Here is a 23,619-nt window from a genome sequence, read left to right on the forward strand (position 1 = left end):
TATAATGACAAATTTACTGTGGTAAGATCTTCTCTATCTTGGTTACAACTAAAAACACTCAGGTTAAATAATCAAAACTCAGCTTTATGTCTTGAGTAGAATTCTAGTAACTTAAGAACACCATTGCTTTGATGTAGCTGTTATGAAATCAGATCCTAAAATAGAAATTTAGTCTATTTGTTTAGTCATATTTTCCCCCCTACTGTTTCTCCTGTGTCTAGCATGTACTGAAAAAGCTTCTGGCTATAACAGAACTTCTTCAACAAAAACAAAACCAATATACAAAAACCAATGATGTCAGGTAGCAGCCTGGTGTTCTGCATGGATTCAGCATGTCCAATGTGGTAATTCACATCACTATGTCTCCTTTGCTCTTGCCAAAAAAAGAAAAATGGGAAAAAAGAGAAAAAGAAAGAGAGAGAAAAGTAGCACACCTTTCCACATTCCAGTGATGTGTGAGCTATGCAAGCAAAAACCCAAGAATCTGCTGGAAAGAGGCAGCCAGTACCATTGCAAGCTATCTGTGCAGAATACACGCACTTTTCCCACATGGAATCGCTACCAAACTCTGAGCCTTGGTGTACAGATCACCCTTAAGAAAAATGCTATGACTGTGTCTTGAACTTTGAAAATATATTTTCAGTATATCCAATTGCCAAAGTTTTGCTGTCACTTGGAAAGGAACTATGAAATCAACTGACAAGGAAACCCATCTTATTGACAACTGAATTTAACTGGATTGCCGACTGTTCTTACTGTAATTTCTTCCTTACAAATATGACCATTTGACTGTTCACTGAATTTATTTGTATTTACAGTTTCCAGAGTTTGACATTATAATAGGAACAATCTTGCTGTATACTTTTAAAAAGATACTGTGCTATTCTTTCTGGAACTGCTGAAAGACAATATATAGAATGAATGAATCTATTGTTCATCAGCTTTATTTTTTAAACATACCACTTATTTTGTTGGAACTGTCATGTCAAAGACTGTATTTAGATCTCATGCTTTTGTTAAAATGTTTACAACAGTAAATAGTTTAAGTTCAATAAATATTATCAGTCATTGTACCAATCAATGCATGTTAGCCATTTGACCATTTTATAGATTACTGATGTTTTTTATGTTTAAACAAACTGCTAGAATACTTTTGTCAATTCTAAGATGATTTTTTGTTATCACTTTGATTATGCAGACAACCTCATTAGCCACTTAACAACTTATACATTTTTGAACTAGTACTTGTTTTTTACTTGTTTTTTTCTGCTGGATATTTAGTTTGTATAGTTTCATCTACTCCTGTGTATGTATTTTTGTTACGTATTCACAAGGGTTAAGTTAAAATAAACTAGAGGGATAGCCTGCATATCACATTAGCTTACTACTTAACCTTATTATAATTTTCTTCCACTTTGAGGGATAGGTCAAGTTAAATACCAGAGCAAGCCCAGAGGGACTTTTTTTTTTTTTTCACAAATGATTCCATTTATTTACTCAATGTACAAGTTGTTAAGTAGCTTGTCTTCCTTCCTGTCTTGTGCTGAAGATAAGATTTAAAAACAATACGTAGCCGAGTATTCTTAGTAACCAAAAGCTTTTTTTTTAAAGAGCCACCAAGGAAAGTATTAATAAGGTTTCCTAATAAAAATGTTTTTCTGAAGGCCTAGATCCCAAAAACATTTTATTGCATCCCTCAGAGATACTGTATTCAGAGAAAGATGTTAAGTAATCAAGGGTTTATTTCCATTTGCTGAGAATCAAATTGAAAGGCCTCAATGTATTATTTAGAAAGTTGTTTGTTTTATATTGCCATTGATTTTTTTCCCCCTGCTTAAACATGGTGCTACATGGCAGCCATAAAGGTAACTTACTGTCCTCACATGGCTTCTGTCAGGTTGACTGTGGTAGAAAAACTAAAAACAAAAACCAGAAACTCTGCTTCTTGGGTTTGTTGTCAATGCAGTCCCCTTCTGTAACCCACTACAGTTCCTGTTCTTGATGGCCACACTATGACAGTAACTCGTCTTTTGTCCTTTGTTTAGAAGGTGGGAGGGCTAAAGATGAAAACAGGCAAAGGTCCAAACTTTAGCTCAAGGCATCTTAGTTTGTCCTCACTAATTGTATGTAAGTATTCAGCCATAATGGCCTGTGTAACATGGTTCTCCTTTTTTATACTACAAATTTTAAAAGAAATCTAACTTACCCTAATTTTTCTAGTTTAGTGGCATGCTTGTCTCTTAAATTGGAGTGGGAAACCTGTTACTTACCTTCATGGGCCTTGTAGTAACTAGGTGATCACTGATGAAATTAAGTCTTTCAAACTTACTCTTTTTTAAAGGGGCTGGGTAGGAAATTTTCAGAAGATATATGTGAGCCTTTCTCTGATACCCAATTAGTGATCTGAAAGAGAAATAGACACACTGCGAGCATTTACAATTCTGTCTACAGTCTAGCATATTGCTTAACTTAAACTTAGGCATAAAAGCATTGGTTTTCAGTCTACTTTTATAAAGCTGTATTTTATCAATTTTATTCTGGAAAAAATTCAAGACATAAAAGTTTATCAGAGGCAAACATGCATATACAGACATAATTAAAATGCTACCTACCCTCCTGGGAAGTATATTCTGGAATATGTAAGTTTTGTAGATTAAAATTCGAGACAGTTGTGTTTCTCAGAATTTCTTCAAGCCCATTTTGCAGAGGAAAAAAAAAAGGCAAAACAAAACACTGGCCTAGGATACACACATCTATCTGCAATCTGGTTCTAACTATAACACCTACTACTTAAAACATTAAGACCGTATTAATAAACAACAAAAACATATTGGCATGTCAGGTACTGTTGTGAATAATCCTACCAGGAGTAGGAATTCCCATCTCCCTGTGCTACTCAGCAAACTAGCACACTGAGGTAAATAAAGTCCTAGAAAACTAGATGCTTACCTGGGTTTTTCTATTAACTCAATTTTAAAGTGTAATTCATCTACAAATTTCTAGTAACTATAACTATAATGCATATTTCATATGTATTCACTTAGAGATGATCATTTAATGATAAAACTATAATTTGCTATCACTTACTGTAGTAATGAAAGACTTTCATCTAGACTCAAAAATTATATTTTATTTAAATCCACATGTCAGTAACTACTTAGAATAAGACTTAGCACCTAAGCATTAAGTAACTGCCCAGTACATTCTACATTTAGTAGTACCTCATAAATAGCTCAGGCTAGTGGAGAAATATTTGAAAAGCATTTGTAAGGATGAAACCTACTTCCTTAGCCCTTCTAAAGTTTCTTTTAAATGGAAAAGTATGCTTAATATAAGGACATGTACTCCTGTTTGACTTTGGCCACCACAGAAAGACATGATTTGCTAATAATCTTAGTGCACTATTAACACCCAAACTAGATGGCATTTGGCCTCTTTTGAAGTTGTATTTCATATAAAGCAATCACAAAAGAAAAAAAAAATATATATATATATATATATAAATGAGAAAAAAGTTTAATATATTTTGATGTTTTTACATTGTACTATTTAGAAGAAAGTTAAATGTCAGGTATGCTTCCGACTTCTGTTGGTTAATTAGATTGCCGAAGTCATTTCAAATGTTTAGAGAGAATCTACCAGGTCATCATCAGTCCATTCCTCCTAAAGGGAAAAGAATGTGGTAAGGGTTAACATCAAGTTAAGACAAGCTGACTGACAACAGTCTACTACTGTAGATTTGTTTTTTGAGATGGTCTCTTACTATGGCTGCAGCCAGCCTTGGATCCTCCTGCCTCCCAAGTGCTAGTACTACAGGTGGTGCTACTAAGTCCTGCACTTGATTATGATAATGACGCGGACTCAGCCTATGGAGGCTTTCCTTTTGACTCTGCTTTTTTATCTTTGACTTCTTAGACAATTTTAAAAATCAGGGTAAAGCAATGGAAGGATCCTTTCAGAATAAAGTAAAATTTAGCACCACTGCTCTCTGTTACATGAAGGATTCTTCAATCAAGTAACTTACACTACTTTAGAATTAGCACATAACAGTAGTGTTTAAAAAAAAGTCTTTAAAAATAGGCCGTGTGTTCTGCTTCCTGATCAGCACCATGTAGCAAGCACCCGCCCCACATGCTCCTGCTGCCTTGTACTAAGCCCTCTGCCATCCCTTCTCCTGCCATGGACTGTAATCCCCTGGAATGGTTACCCCAAATAAGTCTTTAAAAAAATTCAGAATAGGGTGAAAGCAGGAGGGAGGGAGGGAGGGAGGATACTGTGATGGGATAACAATTGAGATGTAATCTGAATAAATTAATTAAAAAAAATTCAGACTGTGCATAAAGAGGTAAGTAAAAAATATAATTTCAAACTTCAGAGGTACTTTAGTGCCATTATTTGGAGGGCTGAGGTAAGAGGACTGGGAGTTCAAGACCAATTTGAGCTACAAAGCAAGACACTGTTTGAAGCATTCTCACCCCACCTGTCTTTAATGCTTGTAATACTGTATAGCAGAACACCTTAATGCTAGAAAATGATTTTTGGTTTTTTGTGTTTGTTTTTTGAGACAGGGTTTCTCTGTGTTAGCCGTGGCTGTCCTGAACTCTCCTTGTGGACCAAGCTGTCCTTGAACTCACAGCAATCTGCCTGCCTCTGCCTCCCAAGTGCTGGGACATGCTAGAAAATGTAAAGTAAGTGATACCAAGTTCACATTTAGGTATTTACCCAAACATACCTCTTCTTGTTTGGGTTTCTTTGATACATAATCATCATCTTCATAGCCTTTCCTCTTCTTCCTATAATTAGGCAATTATGGATTAGCAAAACTGACAGTGGTAGCAAAACCTATAAAATAGGAACTAGCAAAGCTATGTGAAATATAACCCGATGTCGTAGCGCACAGCTACAGTGCCAGCACTCAGACTGAGTCAACAGTATTGCCTTCAGTTCAGGCTAGCATGCATTAACACTGTGAGAACCTATCTTAAAGAAACAACAACAACAACAACAACAACAAAAAACCCCAACAAAAACGATGTATCTACTGAAGAAAAGGAAATAAATAACTAAAAAGGGATCATTTGTGGCTATGAAGGAAATACTTAATCCAGTGTAGCAAGAACCTGCAAAGAGGCTGAGCATACCTATAGATCCCAGTAGTTGTGACTAAAGGCGCTTACGATAACCCTTAGTTACACAGTGATACCTTGCCTCAAGTAAACATAGCAAAGAGAATCTAGAGGAAAGAAATACTGCTGGTTTTCATACAAGCATACGAAAGTGGAGCCCAGTGGTGTTACATGCCCGCAATGCCAATACTCAGGTGGAAAAGGCAAGAGGATTGACAGTTTGAGGCCTACTAGGTCTCATAAGACCCTGTTTAAGAACAAATAAAAGGGCACACTATAAAAGCTATGGTTATTACGAGTGTGTGGTGTCATATACATCAGTGGTCAAAGTACACAGGGAAAACTGGCTCCACACATCCGTGACACCAAGACCCACATGGACAGAATAGAATTTACTCTTGCAGGTTATCCTCTGCCCTCCACGCAGACACTTGCTTATATACATACTCAAATAAGATTAAGTAACTAATCTTCTGTCATTTGTATTAATAAAAATTGAACGTACATTTTTGTCTGTTTCATTCTGTAGAAACTTTGTATTTTATAAAAGTGTGTGTCTGTATTAACTTTTAAAAGTTCTTCCTATACAAAAAAACAGACACTCTGACAGGAACAGAATTTTCTTGGCAGAGGGCAAAGCAAAATGTAATCTCTGTCTCAGGAATTTTGGATTATGGCCCACTCCATTACTAGCTAGAACAGAATTAGTTGTCAGATGATCTAATTAGGACAAATTAGTAAGTACTTTAGGGTTTAGAAGCCACACAGTCTCTGCCACTTAACTTTTCTACCACAGAATGAAAACATGTACAATAATTATGTAAACTAATAATGGTCATCTTATGTTCCAATAACTCTACTTCTAGAAAATAATGGTGGAGCCTAGATGTGGCTGCTGGGCCACAGTTTGTGCATTTCAGAGTCAATGTAGGAACACAGATAAGTGCTACAGCACTTTTATTTACCAGTACGTCAATACTTGTTCTCTACAGCCTTCTAATGTTCACTGTAAACCTACCGATTTCAAGATTTATGCAAAGCCATGACTTGAAGCCATAGCTATAAGACAATAGTTCTACATTTTGCACTTTGGATTTCTCATGTAGTCCCCTACTACAACTAAGTTAAGGAATTAAGTCATTGCTATTTTGTGCTTGAAGGCCTTAGCATGCTCTTCAGCTTTTCATACGTATTTGTTACGTTTCTCCACTAACCGCAGAGACAAGAATAATACCATCCATATATGCCACAGCTAATTCCCATTACATGTTAGTAAATAGTAACAGACCTTTAGAGTCAGTCCACATAAAACAAATTACTTGTATTAGCATATGCTTAATAATTATTAAGTTTCAGTGGATCTTTTATGCAGAGCATAACAGATTTTATGGTGAATTCCACATTAACATATAAATGAAGAGACATAGCTCCCATACTTACACAAAGCAACCTAGTGTCACATTTTACTGGTTCTCTGATACAATGTTTCCTCAAATGGAAGTGAAGCACATTTCCTCACTAGTTTATAAAAAAATAAGTCTAAAACCAAGTATGAGGTTGGTAGAGATAAAGTTTAACAAGCTCATAGGAAGACTGACTCCCAGCAATTCCACAAGGAAGTTACACACTGATGACCCCATCAGAGCGGGAGGATGAAAGCCCAACACTTCTTCCTTGTGTTTATTCACTAGAAACACGCACACAGGCCAGGCTGGGGAGCTCAACTCCCAACACAGGCAGAACCAGTGCACCAATAGGGTTTTACAAATCTGATTTAGGTCCTAAGATTAACAAACCCACCAGTGAAATGACTTAACAGTTGAACTTGATGGCTCTGTGAGCGCTGGCGTCATGCGTACTTACGTAACCACATTGAGTGCAAGGTCAGCAGAGTGACACCGCTCCAGTTTCTGTTTCAGAACAGCAACTTCTTCAGACCTGGGTGGCTCATATTTTTTTACTAGATTCCTCATGCCTACATAGAGATACAAAAGTACTTAAGAAAAAGCCTGCTTTCAGCTGGATGTGGTGGGACATGCCTCCACCTCTGCTCTCAGGAGGTACAGGCAGGCAAATCTGAGTTTGAGGCCAGCCTCGTCTAGAAAAAGCCAGGGCTACACAGAGAAATCCTGTCTCGAAAAACCCAAAACCAACTAACTAAAATAAAGAAGGCAAAATAATCTAATGTGCTGCAGGAAACAAAAGACGTTGGTGATAGTATAAGGATTTGTACTCTATATTAAAATCAAACACCTATCTGCCAGGTGTGGGTGGGGGCATGCCTATAATCCCAGCACTCAGGGAGACAGAAGCAGGTGGATCTCTGAGTTTGAGGCAGGCCTGATCTACAAAAAGTCCAGGACAGCCAAGGCTACACACAAAATACTTGTCGAAAAGCCAAAAAAGAAAACACACACACACACACACACACACACACACACACACACACCAGCCTTTTAAGTTCAAGTAATGACTGTCTGCTGTTTATCTCATTATATTTGGTATAATTATAAGCACACTATATAATGTAGGTAGTGGTTTTTTTTTTTTTGCAAGTGCTTCCACATTTAAATTTTGCTCAATGTACGGCCTTTGAGGTAATCCCTATGTGATTTAGTAAATGATCTTTATTCCTTACCACCAACCACATTTATGAACAGTCTATCCTACAGGTGGTGGCCCAAGAATATAACCCATGTTTGTAAAGACATCCTTTTAGAAATATTAAAAACAAACTCGTAAGATAAAAAATACCCTCTAGCTTACCTTGTTATTAAACATAATAAGCCATATAAAAATCTCAATATTGCTTAGGAACATGATGATAAATCCAGGGACTTGCTGTGTGGCCATGTGCTCTCAGACTGCTAGCTAAGCTAGAAATTGATCCTTGTGATTCAACCTCTTCCAACAAAATAAGTACCTTCATATTATTAAAGATGAGTATTTTTGAAGCACTGTTCATGTGTCTTATGTATTAAAATAAGTGGAACAAAATAGAAATAATGAGAAATCAGTAATTAATGTGCAAGCTTCAAATAAGAGGTGTGTTATCTTTATGGTCCCATCTACTACCAAATTGTTAAAACTATTACCAAACCCCAGTTAGCTTTAGAAGTGAACCCCCTAGTGGTAAACATGAAGACCTACAGTTTATAGGGGGCGGGAAACAAAAACAAAAACCAAAAACAAAAAAACTCTCTACTCCACTATGCTCAGAGGAAATCCAATCACTTGAATCACAACTTTTAAAATAAACATTAAATGCATATACATTTACTATCACCTAAAGGACCTCTAACTTGTATTTATTAGTTTATTTGCTTTTACCTCTGAAGTACATCTCAGTAGCTATGAACATAATTGCCAAGACAATGAAGAACTGTGTGGTGGCATCCCCCTACAATCTTAGCACTTACGGACCTCAGGCAAGGTATTTCAAGCTTAAGTCCACTCTGGGCTACATGGCCAGACTCTGTGATATATTTAAAACACACACACACACACACACACATATAAATGTACACATATAATTAATACATACATATGTATTAATAAGCAGAAATTCTAATCAGAATTTCTAAAGATTTCTCAACACCACTAAGTTTTTGTTAAGTCTGTTATTAAAATCGATATTGATTTCCCAAAGTTACTATTAAAGTTATCATTAAGTTGGTGTTTTAAAGCAACCATCTATAGTCTCTCACACTTCGCCAGGAATCTGAAATCTGTTTCCCTGTGCTGAAAATCACAGTATAGGCAGAGAGCCAAATTCTGTCTGGAGGCTCTAATGAAAATCCATTATGCTTATTAATTTCTGGTCGCTACCAGCATTTGCTGTTTGTTTAGTCACATCACTCCAGTTTTTAAGGCCAAGATCTGCACATCTCTTTTGCTGTGTTAACACTGTTTTTATGACTGTTTTATATTTTTCTCTACCTTTTGTTGATGAGGACCCTGTGACTCCATGTGCACATCTCAAGTCACCACGAGCGCTGGTAGATGGACTAACCTGCCCAGCCCCTGGCAGTCTAAGGTAACAGGTACAGGTCCCACAGACAGACCTCCTTTAAAGAGGCATTTTTTAGAAGCATTTTTCATGTTTTTGTTTTGTTTTTAGTTTGGTTCTTTTGGTGTTAAGGTTTGAACAAAACACTGGAATGTGTTAGAGAAGGGCTCTACCACCAAGTCCCAAACCAGGCCCAGCTAACAAGCTGCATTTTTAGCAAATTCTAAGCTCTGATAGTCAATATGTCTTCTGAAAGGCCTAGGATACGACAGCTCACTCCTATCAATCCCACTTGAAAATTATTGGCCTCGTAACAAAAGGACAAGCAAATGACAAATATCAACTAGTTAAAGTTATTTAAAGACCTTCCAAATGTAAATTCCAAATGTAAACTTTGAAGTTAGTTCTCTTGATTCTAAGTGTCTATCACATATTTGTGGATTCCTTTAAAAGAATCTAGTTTTGACTTAGCCCTTTCTAAATCTGATATACATATTCTCTTTTACATATAAAAAGTATTTCCTTCCACAGACCTTGTTTATTCTCGCCAATGTATCGTCACTGCACTGTAACACACTAATTCAATAAAAGTAAATTTAAACAATAGTCTACCACTGTGCATTAAATACCAAAAATATAAATTCAGAAGACAGCTTTGTTAATAGCACTTACTTTTCATTATATCCAGTAACTGTGACAGGCAAGTTCTGTTTTCTCTCAGCATTAGACTCTCTGATAAATAGCTGTTGAAGAAAAAAAGCATCTTAACTTGTTGAAAGCACATAGCACGTTAAAAAGACAAGACATAAATTATTTACCTCCATGTTTATTTCATCAAGAAGCATTTTAAATTATTTATTTTAAAATATTACATTCTACTAGAAAACTCCACCGGACTTACTACCATTTCTACTAGCTTAAGAGATGTACACTGTTCAAAGCTTTTATATATAACCTTTCAGAGATAAAATAACAGTACGAAGAGCCAGTGTTTGTCATTTTTATATTAAGTCTTTGATATATAGATATAGATATTCTACAAGCCTAAATGTATGTGACTTATAACGAGTCTGAGCTATAGAGGCGGATCTAACTAAGCTCAAAGGTAGACGATAAGGAATATGGCACCGGTCAGTTTTCTACAATTAGTAACAACCTTTTACCTATATATAATGTATTGAGCATTAACAAGCAATCCAACAAGATGTCATCTCATGCTTTGTAAATCTATTACGTCTTATCTTTACCAAGCCCAGAGAAAATGTGTTCGTACTTTCCTATGAGTGCTTTATAAACCCTAATTATCTGTTTTTCTAAGAATCATTGAAAGTATGAAAATACACTTTGTTAACATTTTAGTTACTCTGAAATTTTATATATTAAGACTTGGTGCATAGGTGCTACATGCCAAATCCTGGTTCTTTCAAAAATAAATTAAAAAATCCAAAAAACTTTCTCCCAGGTAAATTAGTTATGAAAACGAGGAGTTTAAGAGAACTACCTAGAGTAAAGTATATGGCAAAACCTGGATAACTGCACTGCACATTAACTAGTTTCTTCATCCTCCTCTTGTTCCACCTTTGCCATCTTACGTTTCTTTTCATTCTTTCTTCTCTCCCTCTTCCCCATGCCCCCTCCCCTCTCCATGTGTGTCTCTGTCTCTCTCTCTCCTGCTCAGACTTTAGATATGCTTTCCCTTACAAAGGCTCCACACCCAAATTCCATAACAGTCAGTTATTCACATGGATGTTTCTCCTATTTAGCGCAGGGTTTCTTTCTTTCTTGTGTAAGTGTAGTATAGCAGAAGCTCTCAAATGTTTGCTTAGTAAAGAAATGGGATATAAATCACAATACAAGTAAATCTCCATGGTGAGTTGAGTTTGTACAAAGAAGGTACACTGGGGCCAATGGCTAACGGCACATACTGCTCTTGTAGAAGACCCAAGTTTGGTTCCCAGCATCCATAGCTGACAGCTTCTAACCACCTAACTCTAGCTCCAGGGTATCTGAAACCTTTTTGCTCGTTTACGTAGGCAACTATACACATGGCATATACTTACATGTACACACAGATTAAAAATAAGTATTAAAAAAGAGGTATACATACCATAAGCTAGAAAAAGCTAAGGCCACAATCTTTCATCCTGCATGTAAGTATGTTTCAAATTTTCTAACTGTTCACGATGTATAAAGCTAGCTTGCTTTATATTCTCTCTTTTGTGACATATACTATCTGTGGGTTCTTCTGCAGTCATAATAAATATTCCAAGGAGGGAGGACAAAAACTAAATCATACCTGTTCAGGTCTGATGCCATCTTACCACTGTATTTTGAAATTTGAAGTATATAAATTAGTTTAAATTTAGAAGATTTTACCTTCCTCGGCTATTATAAAGATAAAAACAAAAGAATCTCATAATATAAATTAAATAGACAATAAAAAGTTGTTTAAATTGGAAAACTGAGTATAACAATTATTTCTAATTTACCATTCCTTGAGCTCCCTAAAAATATACCTATAGTACTGTTATAAGTGTAAGAGATAATATGTGCATAAGATATTAAAGATTCAGGTAGATTTAATTTATATAAAGTACTCATTGTTACGTCTGTATCTCTGTGTGTTTAGGTACTGGCTATTATTATTTATGGCTCAACTATAATTTTCATATGGATATGCCCCAAAGCATTACTTCTACAAACCCTTACTGAATGTGTTCTACAGGCCTTTCAGCATCAGTGACACAACAAAGCACATTTGCTGCATTAATATTGCCTACAAGTTCATCAATGTGTACATCAGTCATATTCTGGTGGCTATAGTTGTCTTCCAAAACTACCTGCTCCACTTCTACTTTATCAGACATGCATTCTCTTAGCTCAGTAACACTTGACTACTTTCTTTAAAGGAGATCTTTCTTCCATCACTTAACATGCCAGACATAAGCATTACATATGCAAAGATAGCTGTCTAATGAACTGTACTTAAAACTCAGACTCTACTAACAAGTAAAGGTAAAACAAAATAATACCTTTCCATAGTAATTCCAGCCCTAGAAGCACTTGATAAAATGGCAGTCAGGGCAATTTGTGAAGGTGTGTACAAAAGATAAGCATCTGTCAGCGCAATTCTACTAAGAAAATCATCAGCTGTTTTCCTCAAAATCTCTGGATTCTCCAACATGGGGTATCTAGTCTAGAAAGAAAGTTTACAGGTGATACAATTTCTGAGTTTATTGGAGAACAATACCACTGAAAAAATACAGTAACAAATAGGTGCTTAATAAAAAATGGTTTTAAAAAAGTAACTCTTTTCATATGTTCCAAAAACTAATCTTTCACTGTTATTGTTTGGTATGTACTAATAGAACAAAGCTAAACTGCAGTCATAAAATTCTGAATATTTTCTTTTTTTTTGTTTTGTTTTCTGTTTTTTGAGACAGGGTTTCTCTGTGTAGCCCTGGCTGTCCTGGAACTCGCTCTGTAGACCAGGCTAGCCTCGAACTCATAGAGATCCACCTGCCTCTGCTTCCCAAGTGCTGGGATTAAAGGTGTGCAACACCGCCTTGAGAAATTCTAAACATTTTCATTGATATGATTTTCAAACTTTTTTGGAACACAACGATTAGAAATATGCTTATAAAAAAAACAAACAAACAAAAAACGGAGAAGTATATGCTTTAAGACAGTAATATTTAATATTATTCTCAACTTAGTCCTTTTAGAAGTTAGAAATGCCTGGGCATGGTGGCGCACACCTTTAATTCCAGCAGGCAGAGGCAGGAGGATCACTTTGAGGTCGAGGCCAACCTGGTCTGCAAAAGCAAGTCCAGGACAGCCAGGGACTGTTACATAGAGAAACCCTGTCTTCAAAAACCTAAAAAAAAAAAAAAAAGAAGAACAAGAACAAGAAGAAGAAGAAGAACAAGGAGGAGGAGGACGAGGAGGAGAAGGAGGAAATTAGTTAGAAATGGAGGCTCCTAGAGGTTCAACTGGATTCAGGAAGAACCAAGATGTATTAGACATACACTCTCAGGTCAAGACTTCCCAGGCAATCCAGGACATTGTAATGCCATATTAAGAATTATAATACCACATCACTGTCATAGGGACTTTGCTCTAATGTATATTTATTGTGATGGGAGGGGGGTGGAGAAGTGTAACTGCAAATGAATACTGGACCAAGTAGCCTTCCTAAATATCTACAGAAATACTTTTAGACTATGCTCAAGAAGTCTGAAGGCCTTATAACATCTGTCAATTCCTTACATCTCGATCCCCCAAACTGACTTCAGATACTCACAGTCCAGTCCTGAAGCAGTGAGACAATCTGTAAATACTCTGAAACGAAGCACCAAGCTCAGCTGTAGAATCACACATGGGCCTAGTCTTTGTCCCCAAATGTCTGACCTCTCAGTGATTAATGTAGTCAATCTCCCTTTCTCAGGATTTTGCTTAATTTCACCATGATGTTCTTGTAAATCTCAGACCATTTGGCTATGACTCCATCTATGTGATCTGACTTACCAGAGTTTTCCATCACTTCTTAACTGTATTTTTTTTTTAAGATTTATTTTTTATGTATATGTGTCTATGTTGGTGTGAACATGTAGTATGGGAGCAGTACCCACAGAGACACAGAGGGGCGTAGGATCGTCTGAAGCTGGAGCTACAGGCAGTTTTGAACCACCACATGTGTGTGCTGGGAACTGAACTCAGGTCCTCTGGAAGAGCAGCAACTGATGAGCAATCTCCTCAGCCCCAATTTCAACAGGATCTGAATTTAATTTCTATACTTTTGATTTCTGGGCACTGCCAGAAAAACAGAAGAGGTCTTGCGATACTACTATAAGTTCAAATTCCCTGACCTTGGTGTGTCTTAGCACTACCTACCCATGATGGTTTCCTAGAAAACGCGCTCTTCCGTCGGACAGTAACTATGGTCACTACTTTCCACATTTCTCAATGTCTCCGGGAAGCTTCCAAAAGATTCCATCACTCTATAGAAAAGTATCTCTGCCCTTAACAAATATAAGTATTATTTTCACCAAATCCCCAGATACAGCAGCATCTTTACCCAGACTTTCTCCTTTTCTTGTTTCAATACAAGAGTTTGTACTTACTCTAAGGCCAATGTACCCTGCTCCAATCCCCATGCTACCTTTCTTACATTGTTCATGGAGAATGCCACAGCTCTGCTATATAGTCTGTTTCCCATTTAATCATTTTCTTATTGCTAGCTCATAAGATCAGTACTTAAGGCTGTCAGTATCTTCTGCATCACTAAGCTTTGCTCATCCAGCATTTCCTCTATCTTATCTCTTCCCACTTCAAAGAAAACTGTTTAATCCAAGTTATGTATACCAGTCTTCTATTAATAATGACTAACAGGCATGAGTTCCACATGGTTCTAATGCAGCTAAACATTTCCCAGCATTCAGTTATTTCACAAAAATCACAAGTATCACATCTGCAGTGATGCTTGTTTAAACAAGCATAAGACACAAGTATGTAAATTACAGAATTTTGGAAAGTAATATGCAACTATGCTACTGCTTTATGTTTTTGCTGCACTATATATTTAAAATTTTTATTTTAGAGTGTATTCCTTCTACTTACTAACAAAAAGTTATAAAAACAACTCAGGCAGGTGCATAAGAGTAACAGAAGCCATTGTTATGAGAGTATACAGCAGCTCCATGCATGGTAACACCCAGCTAAAGACAATATATAAAGGGAGAAGACTGTGATATAGTTCACATGATGACAAGTGTTTCAGGATCTATCCAGTTTCTGAGGAAGAATTGTAAGAAACACTTGGTCCTCTCTCTCCTTCCCTCCTCCTGGATGGGATCTTACTACGTAACCCAAGTTGGCCAGACACAGTTCTGAGTTCTAGGGCTCTCCTTTTCTTTGTGCTTTACATTTTAAAATTCTATTTGCTTATATGCATATGATGCATATGGGTGTTTTGTCTGCATGTATGTCTGTGCATTACATGCATGCCTTATATTCAAGAGGGACAGAAGAGGGCCTGAATCCCTTGGAACTGTACTGACAGGCACCTATGGGATGCTGTGTGGGTCCTGAGCCCTGCTCAACTAAAACTGGTAGGCCATCTGTACTCTTTCAATTTCTTTCCCCAAAGCCACCAATCTGCTTTCTTCCCTTCTGTCCTTCAAAGACAAATTTCAACAAAATCACAAATGGCCTTTCTTGTACTAAATTCATCAAACATTATTGTTGGCATTATGTTCTTGTGGACTGTGTACAGTTTACCCTTGTTCATTCAAATGCTGATTTCTCTACTGCATTATCAGGTTTCAATCCAGACATTGCATTGTGATGTTTATTCTAAGTATCTCCTGTTTCAAGTTTGTATAAACATGTCACATTTGTTCTCTGTATTGCCAATAAAAACCAACTGGTCAGTGCTGAATAATGACACAGAATAGGGTGGGACATCATGATAGAGTGAAGAGAGGAGAAAGAACACAAAGTAGAAGAGGGATCCATGTGGAGAGGCCTGGGAAATATCAGGGGAAATGAACCAGACCTAGGATATAAGTAAAAAGCGAGTATAATATGGGAAATCTGAATGGGAGGAAACTATACTAGCTTGGAGGTCTAGGATGGCGTAATTATTGCACAACATTGTGCTGGGTTAATTAAATAGATTGTAGACTCTCTGTGTAGTTATTTGAGTATAAAGCTGGTTAAGGAATAACTGCTGATTATACTAAAATTATAATTCAATATTAAATATTAATAATCATTTAACATATTATTAACATACTTCTTTGCTTGACCTGAGCAGAATTGAAAAGATATGCTTATACACAAAAACACATTGCTTTATTTCTCCAACAATCCTACAACTCTGGATAAGTTTTAGTCCCCTTTCAAGCTTCTCTATTATTAACTACCCTGTAAACGTTTCATGTCCAGTCCTCCCTTTGACCATTCTGATCCATTCTCTTCATTATAAGGATGGCTACTCTAATCTGATAGTATAATGGCTATTTTGGTTGTCAACTTGACAATATCTGGAATTAACTAAAACCCAAAAAATGTCTGGGCACATCTGTGAGGAATTTTTGCTTAATTAAAATCAATTAATTCAGACTTCCAAGGTAGGAAGACATATCTTTAATTGAGACTGCTTGAGGTCGTAAGACCCACCTCCTGCTGGAAGCCTATATGAAGGACATGAAAGAAGAAAGCAGCTCTCTTTGCCTGTTTGCTCTTGTCTTGCTAGCAAGTCCATTCCTTCACTGACATTTAGAGCCTACTTCTTTGGGATGTCAGTGTATACTGAGGACCAGCTGAGACATCCAGCCTCATGGACTTAACAACTACTTAATTCTTGAACCTTCCATTCATAGGCAGCCTATAAGTCATTTTATAAATCCTCTTTCCCTATACATAGAGAATCTGTTACTCTAGAGAACGCTGACTAATACAGACACACACTAAGCTGCGAGGCTGCCAACATGCCATTTTTCTCACATCGCAAACCTGATCACACCCATCCTTTAAACATGCTTTGCACTGTCTCCCCCTCTATCTCCAGGCTCTTCATATCTTAAGTGAGCTCTTGACTAGGAAGGTCTCTGGGTGGGATGTTCTTTCCTCACCTAATTCATACTCTTGATTAGAATTTCACTTCAAGTGATGCTTTCTCAATGATGTCTTCCTTGCTTTTCAATTCGCCATCTTCTCATAGAATATTTTTATTTCCCGATATAAAATTTAGCACACAAATAAAAAGTTATCTAAAATATTATACTGTAAGGTCCATGAAAGTTGTCATGTTCCTGTCTTATTTCTAGGCTGCACCTCCAAACATAATGTTTAACATAAAGGGAATATCCATAGCTGTTTAACTAAGAATATCCAGTTCTTGACTTCTCTTTGACTTTATTTAGACTATCCAACAAGTTGACTATGTCAGTATTTACATATGTATCTATATGTGGTACATATAAATGTGTACATAACTTCCACACATAAAATATACACATGCACATATTTGTGTTACATGTTGTATGATGCAGCTGCACTACACTGCCAGGACCGTTTCGAACTCCTAATTTCAAGTGGTCCTCCTATCTAAACTTCCTGAGAACCTAAAACTACAGGTGTCAGCTACTTATAATTTTGGTGCTTATATTTGTGACCTCAGTTCATAAAACATTAGAAGTAAGATACATTTACCTTTTAGTCCAATATTAAGAATGTTTTGAGGTGCTGTAAGTCACTCATCCAAGATCTATGACAATATACTTCGACTACAAGAGCCACCAAAACTCTTTGAGAGCATTACAGAAACTCACAATTCACTACAGCAGATAACTAGACCAGAGACCTGGGATTCTTGCCAACAATCTAAGAAACAGACTCTCGAGGTGGACTCTAATGCACATTCAAGTTTGAAAACTATTACCCTAGTAGAGCCAGCAAAGACTCCCAGGTTGCACCTATGTTATGCCATTTAGGAAATTACTGGTTATAAAGTTTTCAGTTCTTTTTAGCAAACAGTAACTAAAGAGTACGTCCATTATCTAATTTTGCATCAGTAAGCTTACCTTTATATCAATGAGGAAGCCTTCAAATGGTCTATAAGGATTGTGGACAATAAGGTGAAAATTGAGTTGTTGTATAAGCAGTAGTTCATATTCCAAAATCTGTTCCAGTGCCTTCTCCTGTCCAAGGGGACTCTCTCGAAGATTCCCAACAAACTGAGGACTAGACACATTGAATTCATCTACTTTGCAGGCCAAAAATGCACAAGTGAGCCTACATGACAAAATAAAGGAGGGCAAAATACCTAAATATTCCTTAAAGTACTCTGTAAATTGCTTAACATTTATATGTGACTATGTTAGACACTGCGGGAAATTAAATGAAATAGAAGTTAAAGAGTTCCTCCTCAGGCTTTTATCCATTAGGCGACTTAGGAGAACTATAAAGTTGGGTTGAGCCAACATCTAATACTGCTTCAGCATTCAGGTACCATTAACTGACAGTTTCATATAGACCAGCCAGAAACTTGGAAAATATAACTAAGGATTAAAAGTGGTATGTATCAAGAAACATAAATGGAAGAGTTAACCTAAAAACCAAATGGAACCATGTATACAGCATGACCAAGGAAGATAGGTAAAGGTAAGTAATACTGTAGATGGGGTCATCAGTAGAAGTCTCAAGTCGTTTGAGTATGGGATTACCAGCTTATAGACAATCATGAAATTCACTTGAGTACTAAATTAAGTTAAGAGAGAAGAACTAGTACGAAAGCTACCTGAAGTCAAAATAAAGGCCTGAGCTTCACTGGTGAGAATGGAATGGGGAAAACAAATAAATAAGTAAATAAATAATTAGAAACACGAATGACAGCAGACTGATGAGTCCTGTAGTAATTCTGTTGTCATCTTTAATGATAAGCATAATGCTTAGGCAAAAGAAGAAACAAACTACATCTTTCTTTAATCAAAATGAATATTAAGCTACAAGACCTGTAAACTAAATGGAAGTGGAGATGAAAAAATTACTACAAATGATTCTTAGCCTGAGCAGTTGGGAGAATAAAAGTGTCACAGACAGTGCTACCAATAAAATAGCTCGTTTTAAGAAAAACTATGTGAATGGTAGGCAAGTTGCAGTTTAGATGTCATTAGCAATACAGAAGATAATGGCAAGTAAGGAGACCTTAAATATAGAAAAAAAAAAAAAAGAATTCAAGTCTATATTGCCCATAATTAAGTCAATTATCTCTCATATATATCCCACAAACAAATGTTCACATATTATAAACATCTTCAATGAAAAAAGAAAAACAAATTTATACTCACATTATTATCCGGGGGTGATATTCCATTACTGAATTATTAAGATAAAAACGCTTGAAATACATACAAGCTGTACCCTAAAATTAAAAGAAAAAATATAGACATCTATAAAATCAGAATCTACTTGCATGCTAAATGTTAAATTTGGACAATAACGTATTCACACATAGGTTTCCTTGAAATTTTTCTCCCTACCAATACTTCTCAGTTTTCCTTTAATCAAAATAAACTGTGATAAAGTACAACAAAAACACCATAATCAAAACAGCCACTCATTTTTTTTTAAGCTATGTCCCCAGCCTATGTGGAGCAATCTCTTCTGCAGCCACTGACTTTAAAAAGCTGTATGTATGAGTATTTCAGAATTAGCAACATGAATAGTTATAATCAGAAAAATTTAAGGATTAAAGTACCAATGATCATAGGCTACTCAGTCCTGAAAAAAGTGCTAATGTAATAACATGACTGGAGCAAGCAGCCTTTTCTCTGTCAACTCCAGATCTGTGATGAACCATGATGATCCTGCCACGCTGCAGCACGCACATTTATCTGAATATATCCCACTCATAAGTAAGTTACATTGTAGGAAGCGCAAGAATATCAGTCTCTTCGAACCCTTGTAATACAGCAGTAAAATACTACTCTCTCCACAAGAAAAGAGAGTCATGACTTACCTTTCAGACATTTCTCAAGGGTCAGAGTATGTATTCAACTAAGAACTCTCTCTGTATCTTCAACTATTATATCACGAGACAAAACAGTAAAATAACTACTTATTTATTTGATAACAGGAAAAATCATTCATTTAAATGTTGAAAAAGTTGCTGTTAATTTATATTAAACAACAATAACAAAATCACTGTATCCATTGTATAGATGAATTTCATAAAGTTCATTCAAGGTCTACCCAAAGAGATAATTTAATCCTACCAGCTCATTCTACAGTTCCCATAATGAAAAAGACAAAACCCAAGTTTCATCACATACACATCAACTGTATTTGATAAAATTTAAGACTGTTCCTCTCTCAGGTAAGTCAGTTTCAATATTCTTCCTTTTTTTTCTATTATGAAAATAGAGCAGTTTAGATAGTTCTCTATTGGGTCATAAATCATTCACTTTTTGAAGCTTTAAAAACAGCCTTTCATACTCAACATTTACAACTAACAAGCCATGAAAGCAGTAACCAAAGTAAGTGTTTGAGACATCCATAACACCATCTTTTTTCTTTGTTGTTCAGCTTTTAAACACAAGCTACCTTTTCCTTCTCACCACTGTCTAACTCAGTAGAAAACAAACAATAAGAACCATATAAACAAATACTGCTATAGAGATCAGTCGTTGGCCAGGTGTGCATGCAGCCTGGGTTTGATCCAGAGTTTTAAGCAGGACCAGATCTGTGGTGCCTACAATCCCAGCATGTGTGAGGCTGAAGTGCTAGGATCAGAAGTTCAAGGATATACTCTGGAATAACGAATTCAAGGCCAATACGACCTGGAGAAGACCATCTGAAGAAAACAAAACCACCACCAACAACAACAGCACCACCACCACCACCATCACCAAAAACAAAACCACCAAGAAAACACTAACAGAGTCAAAGGTAAGCCTCTAACTTCTTCTAGTAAAAGTTCAAAAACTTATGGCGAGAGTAGCAGCTGGAACATTAGTGCATTATTTCAAAGAGGAACTGAGTTTAGCATAGTTGAAAAAGCACTAGGTTATACTCTATTCTCAATTGTACTGTTCTCTAGTAAATATGAGAAGACAAATGAATTTTCTTTTTCTGAAAAATGAGGATGTCACAAACTGTAAAGTGGACTATGAAATGACACTGGAGATCCCTTTACTCATAAAGTACAGCAACTCATAACTTAAGGCCTTTATTTAAAAATCTCACAAAATTGGCTTTTCTGACATTAGTTATAGTGATACATCTGTGAATATACTAGTCTTTAAAAATAGAGCTGATTCATATAAACTTTCACTTAAACTTATAGTGGGTAATATCAATTAAAATTCATGCACTGATTCAAGGGAAATAAGTATCTAGGCAGCAGCCACACTTCTTAGTATTACTTTTGTGTGCTTTGGTTAAACAGAATTAATGGAATGACTGTCACTTTTCAGCCCAAGGTTTGAACAACAGCTAAGCCTTCTTCAAAGTTCCCTCTTGTGACCTCCAGAAGCAGAGGATCATGAGGTTAGGCGCTACTTGAGTCACAGGGGGCAGGAGCATGAGATTCTGGTCATGACAAAAGAGTGCGACTTTCTGATGAGATAGCCTCTACTCGGCCTATTTAGTTCTACAGTGAGGACTACACTAGCATAAAGGATAACTCTAATGTAAATAAAACTTTGCTACCTGAAAAAAAAAAAAAGTGACAAAAATAAACAAGCACAATTACGTCGTCCTCTAGAGTGAAGAGAGAATATAACTAGGAATTTAGATGAGTTCAATTCTCACAAGCCAGCTAAAAGGCTTTATACTTCACTCCTATTACTTACCACAACCGACCGTGGCATTGCTGGTTTAAACACTGAACAGAATTCCAATAACCTTTTCTCATAGTATTTGCAAAGTGTCATTTCTTCATAAGGCTCAAGAAACACTGGATCATTTGGAAGAACCTTTAGACAGAGCAAACATTTCAATGTAAGACCAGTGAATTAATTGTAAAATTGCCCTCTCTGTCATGCTGAAATTTGATTTATATCTTCAACAAAGGACATATCTCACCTCACTTTCTCTCTGTAAGCTTGCTAAGCATTACACAAAATATCTAAGAAAATAATAAGCAAAATAAATAAAACTGAATTTAAACCATCCTTTTACAATTTCCCGAACTGTCAGTCGGACATTTAAAAACAATCAGGACAGAGCATGTGCCCATATGTTCTCAGGTTTGATATCATTATTTGTGAATTAAAAAGGAGATACGTATTTTCACTGGTTGGACATTTCCCTAAGTCCCTTTCTCATCGAATCCCTGCGTCACTTAAACAGCAAGAAATAACTCAGTGCATCTGCTACCTCGTTGTTTGGGGAACACACATACCATTCACTTGAAATCTGTAGGCGCTACTGTAAAATGCCTCAGGTCAGCGCAACAGAAATGAGTAGTAGCGCTGTGAGAGGTCCTGGACAGAGAGCCATGGACCAAGCCATACTCAACTATCTATACCCTTTCGGTGTGCAACCTTCTGCGTGAAGGTAGTTTCTGGAAAGCTGATACAACAAGCCGTCACTTCCCCATTTCAAGGACTTGAAAAGTTCCCTTCGGTTTTAACATGAATTTTAACCTCCTTACACTTACGATGACAAGTCCCTTGCCTTCCTTCCTCAACCACTGCTGCAGAGGTACAGCTTCACCCACAAATGACCACGAGCACCCCCCACGCACCTGCCTGCAATTCTGACTTCCCACTTGGCACCAGCAGCTGTGCCTGCCTGGACCATCCTTGGCTCCTCCTGCCAACTACTGAGGAAGGTTTGCCCTGACATCCTGCAGGACAAGCGACCAGTTTGAGTGGCGCACTAACTCCGCATCCCACTAACGCTCTGGGGCCATTTCCCAGGATGTTTCCCGTCTCTCTGGCACGGACTGCCCCGGACTTGGGTCGCGCGTCCCTGTCAGCACTGACCCAGCCAGGTGAGCACTTCCCGCCTGTCCGCAGCTAAGTGGGGACGGCAGGTGGGCCCGCGTGTCCCCGCAGCCACTCGGGGGGGGGGCCGCTTGCGGGGGACCTCACCTTCCCGTTAGCCACCGCTTTGCACTTGAATTTGCGGTTGGCGTCGGCCCGCAGGCGCGCCAGCTGCTCCTCGCCGGCAAAGGTCCAGTGCCGCTTCTGGCTGCTGCTGTGGTACATGGCGTAGCCGTCGCGGGCCGCAAGGCCGAGACAGCAACAGCGACACGAAGGGAAGGCAGCGGCTACGCGCGACCGCGACCGCGGGAAGCCCCAGACCGGAGACGCGCGCGTGACGTCACGGTCACGTGCCGACGTCTGCGGCGGCGTTTCCGGAGCCCGTGGGCGGTGTTCCGCGAGGCGGGAGGGCGGAGCCTCGGGGCTCCCGGCGGTGCGAGCCGGTGTCTGAGGTGAGGAACCCGCCAGGGACTTGGTAGGAAGCGGAAAGCGCAGTTGTGAATATTCCAGCGACACCTAACGCAACCTTTCTCTGGAAGGTTTTTAGCTCCCCCCCCCCCCCCTGTATTCCCATCTCTGAAGTCAAAGTGGATGCTAGGTTTACAGTTCTTGGTATGCCCATCGACATTATTGCCTTAAGCGAATCTTAAACTATCATAATGCTTAAGAGATATACCTTTAAAACAATAATAGTAATGATGATGATGACGATGATGATGATGATGATGTGACTTCTAAATTTGTGTTTGCGATACCAAATTTACATTGGTTCCAAAAGCCTTCCTTTTTTGCTTTTTCTCGTCTTCATTTTTATAGGGAGGGCACAAAGCAGTCCCCCCCTCCCCCGACCCCAACCCCCGCTGCCATAAATTGTGCACTAGAGTTTTCCTCCCTCTCTTCCTGGCCCCATCCCCACCCCCTTACTTGTCTTACTGTGGACTAGAAGTTACTATTCAGTTGAGGATGGTTTCAAACTTACGTTCCTCCT

At 37.6% G+C, this 23,619-nt stretch overlaps 2 protein-coding genes across 2 annotated transcripts in view; one reads left to right on the forward strand and one right to left on the reverse strand.

Moving 5' to 3' along the window:
* Window positions 1–1,435, forward strand: part of Rasa1 (RAS p21 protein activator 1) — a 71,468-nt gene extending 70,033 nt beyond the window's left edge. The window contains exon 25 of the mRNA XM_051172356.1: window positions 222–1,435. Within this exon, the coding sequence (XP_051028313.1) occupies window positions 222–305 (84 nt within the window). The 3' untranslated portion in view covers window positions 306–1,435. The remainder of the gene's footprint in view (window positions 1–221) is intronic.
* A 2,051-nt stretch (window positions 1,436–3,486) lies between these two features.
* Ccnh (cyclin H) lies at window positions 3,487–22,973 on the reverse strand. The gene is made up of 9 exons (XM_051172355.1): window positions 22,740–22,973; window positions 21,495–21,617; window positions 18,990–19,063; window positions 17,724–17,934; window positions 12,168–12,331; window positions 9,808–9,878; window positions 6,990–7,101; window positions 4,733–4,793; window positions 3,487–3,663 (listed from the first exon to the last, which is right to left on the reverse strand). The coding sequence occupies exons 1-9, from the start codon at window positions 22,854–22,856 to the stop codon at window positions 3,625–3,627; spliced, it is 972 nt and encodes a 323-aa protein (XP_051028312.1). The 5' UTR covers window positions 22,857–22,973; the 3' UTR covers window positions 3,487–3,624.
* Window positions 22,974–23,619: the final 646 nt, after the last annotated feature.

This window comes from Acomys russatus, chromosome 30, assembly GCF_903995435.1.
Source record: "Acomys russatus chromosome 30, mAcoRus1.1, whole genome shotgun sequence".
NCBI lineage: Eukaryota > Metazoa > Chordata > Mammalia > Rodentia > Muridae > Acomys > Acomys russatus.